General features: G+C 45.5%; 1 protein-coding gene across 1 annotated transcript; it reads right to left on the reverse strand.

Moving 5' to 3' along the window:
• Positions 1-459: 459 nt before the first annotated feature.
• On the reverse strand, positions 460-1,505 carry HNRNPCL1 (heterogeneous nuclear ribonucleoprotein C like 1). Its single transcript, XM_023192000.2, has one exon. It carries the CDS (start codon positions 1,357-1,359, stop codon positions 460-462), a length of 900 nt encoding a protein of 299 aa, XP_023047768.1. The 5' UTR covers positions 1,360-1,505.
• Between the last annotated feature and the right edge of the window lie 1,926 nt (positions 1,506-3,431).

The following is a 3,431-nucleotide window of genomic DNA, read 5'->3' on the forward strand; positions in this document are numbered from 1 at the left end:
TTTGACATGCCAACTCTCATTCACAAAAATATATCGTTAGATTTTTGTTGAACTGCCCTACACAGCACACTAATATGGGGGTGTAACACACATAATTCTAACTCCAAGCTGCTTTCAGGAGCTGCTCAACTCAATGAGATTGCCTTTGCAGTTACGGAAGCAACTACTGAACTTACGTATGAATGAAAAGAATTGTATTCCCTGCAAAGAAAAGAGATTATTTTGGAGACAGTTGATGAAAACCATACATCATTTTTACTGTTAAGTCATAAAGAGGTATCTAAATTACAAGAAAAAATTGCAGGGTAAGACTTAAGAAAACTACTAGGAGCATCAAGGGAAGTGAAAATGGGACTGAGTACAGGGCAATATGAATTAATGGATATGGGAAGGACAAGGATGGGGAGAACAGTAAGCATGTGCTGAAGATACAGGTAAACAAATAATGGGATAAGATTTCTAAACCCCACTATGTGCTTCAGAGTCATCCTGGCCATTGGCGCCGTCTCTCTTATCGTCTCCTTCCTCATCCTCTTTTTCATCATCCTTGATCAACTCCAGCTGCTCATCCGCCCGATCTTCATTATCAGCATCGTCCAGTAGGGGCCGCTCGTCAGCAGAGCCATCTGCGCTCCCCTCAGACTCCAGCTTCACGTGAGCCTCTCCGTTCTTCACGGAGCTGCTGCTCTGCTCCTCTTCTGACGTAGCGTTCTTCACCTCTACTCCTGCTTTGCTCTGTTCCTTTTCAATGTTTTCCAGGTTTTGCAGGAGAGAATCCACTTTCTCTTTTATCTGGGTCAACTCCTGCTTGATGGCCTGAAGGTCATCTCCTTTCAGCTTTCCAGACTTGTGAGATCCCCTCTGTCCACTCTTGGAATTGAAGCCACTTGTGCGCCTTCCTGAGGTGTTTCCTGACACGCGCTGACGTTTCGAGGGCCCTCCAGCCAGAGCAATAGGAGGAGGAGGAGGGATCCGTGCTGGGAAACTGTACATCTGACCATAATAATCCCATTGAAAGTCATAGTCCGAGTCAAAAGAGGAGCCGGACATCTCCGCTGCTGATCGTTTCACGCCTCCTTTTCGCTGGTTCGCTTTCGGCTCCGCAGCCAGGTTAATATCCACAACCTGGCCAGCAATGCTTCTGCCGTCCTCTCCCGCCACAGCAGCGCGGGCATTTTTCTCCTTAGCATATTGAACGAAGGCAAAGCCCTTATGAACAGAGCAGCCCGCAACTTTGCCATACTTCGAAAAGATTGCCTCCACATCAGATTTCTTGATGACAAGAGTGTTGAGATTCCCAATGAACACACGGGAGTTCATGGAGTGAGGATCTGTCTTGTTGGTAACGTTGCTGGCCATTGTGTTTGATGAGAAGGTTTCTCAAAAAGCCAAAAACAGGAGGCAAGAGGGAGAAGAGATTTGATTCTAAATCTCCTACTCCCGGGTTCTACGTGGAGAAGCCAACTGCGGCTCGACGTCGGAAGTGCGGCCACAACCGCTCAGTCTTCGTCTTTTCACAAAATGGCCCCCAACAAGAATTCTGAAATGACATAAAAAAAGCACAATCACAATTTTTGAAATAAAGACAAAATTGGCCAGGCGCGGTGGCTCACGCCTGTAATCCCAGCACTCTGGGAGGCGTGGCGGGCAGATCACAAGGTCAGGAGATCGAGCCCATCCTGGCTAACACAGTGAAACCCCGTCTCTACTAAAAATACAAAAAATTAGCCGGGCGTGGTGACGGCCGCCTGTAGTTCCAGCTACTCCGGAGGCTGAGGCAGGAGAATGGCGTGAACCTGGGAGGCGGAGCTTGCAGTGAGCGGAGATTGTGCCACTGCACTCCAGCCTGGGTGACAGAAAGAGACTCCGTCTCAAAATAAATAAATAAAATAAAGACAAAATTGCATTTAGAGAAAAAAATCAAAGCGTCAAACTGTTCCTATGATAAAAAGAAAAAAGACAGGGTATAGATAGCTCTGTGCCATCAAAGGCCGCACTGTCGCCATCCCAGACCGGCTGACTGTAGGTCAGATGGGAGTGTCCTTACAGAAATCAGGGACTTACCAGATCCGGACTGAGTTTGCAGGGTGCTCAGACCTCAGGAAGAACCAAGCAGTAATACCAGGCTTGAAGACTTTGGGTCTCTCCTGTGGGTCTTTCGAAGCTTTTATTGACCTTTCTCATCACAACTCCCACCCACGCCCTTCCACATATCCACTGCTAACTTCCAATCAAAAAGTGACATCTGATTGGGTTTCTGAAGCTCCACCCAGTTAATCCTGATTGGGTTTTTGGCTCTCACAGATTAATGGATTGAACCAGATATCCATTCTTACCACATATCCATATTCATTTCATGAATCAACAAATTGACAGTGTTAGGGATAGAGTGGAAGTCAAGAATTCATTCCTTCAAGACCAGGTGAAGTGACTCACGCCTGTAATCCCAGCGCTTGGGGAGGCCAAGTTGGGTGGATCACCTGAGGTCAGGAGTTCAAGACCAGCCTGGCCCACATGGTGAAACCCTGTCTCTACAAAAATAGAAAAATACAAAAATTAGCTGGGCACGTTGGCGGCTTCCTGTAATTCAGCTACTCTGGAGGCTGAGGCTGGAGAATCACTTAAACCTAGGAGGCTGAGGTGGCAGTGAGCCAAGATTGAACTGTTGACCTCCAGCCTGGGCAACAGAGGGAGACTCTGTTTAAAAAATAAAATTAAAAAACAAAACAAAACAAAATAAAAAAAAAAGAATGCACTCATTCATGAACTCCACAAACACTGATGGAATTTTACTGATATGTCACCTTCATAGTCCTGAGTGTGAGGCACAGAAAGGGTTGATTTGTTCCGGACATTAGACAGAAAAATAAAACCTGAAAGTAGTGTTGTTGGAAGATCTTTGGCCACATCAAAATTATAAAAATGCTTTATAGTTAAAATAGCTTCATAAAAACAGAGGAGTCATCCCTATGAAATAAGAATAAAAATCTCCATGTATCGAATGGTCTTGTGGGTTTTATATCACCTAAGGTAACAGATTATACACTCGTGCTGGTGGAAGAGAGGTGCCACTGAGGGCATGAGTGGTCTCAGGGCTTGGGTTAAGGCTTCTTTGGAAGAAATTGAAATCATACATATAAACTTTATAAGTTTAATCAGAGAAGAAGGGAGGGGGAGAAACCAAAATAAACCAAGCTTCCAGCACAGTCAGCATTCATCATGAGGTCAGCTTCCTCTGACCAGCTCCTCATGGTTCCTGGCAGCCTGCTGCCCCAAAATCATGTAGACCTTAGATTACAGTTCCCCTTACCTGCCCTGCAGACAACAATTTAAGCATTGTAAAACATTAACTTTTTCATTTGACATATTCTTTCAGGTTCTGCACGTCAGTGAAACTACTGATGCCAGCTGATCTGAAGGGCCCTGCAAGG

Source organism: Piliocolobus tephrosceles, chromosome 1 (assembly GCF_002776525.5).
Source record: "Piliocolobus tephrosceles isolate RC106 chromosome 1, ASM277652v3, whole genome shotgun sequence".
Classification (NCBI taxonomy): Eukaryota; Metazoa; Chordata; class Mammalia; order Primates; family Cercopithecidae; genus Piliocolobus; species Piliocolobus tephrosceles.

Bases quoted from the DNA above. Each gene is read 5' to 3' on its own strand.
- HNRNPCL1 (XM_023192000.2), bottom strand. From the start codon at position 1,359: ATGGCCAGCAACGTTACCAACAAGACAGATCCTCACTCCATGAACTCC.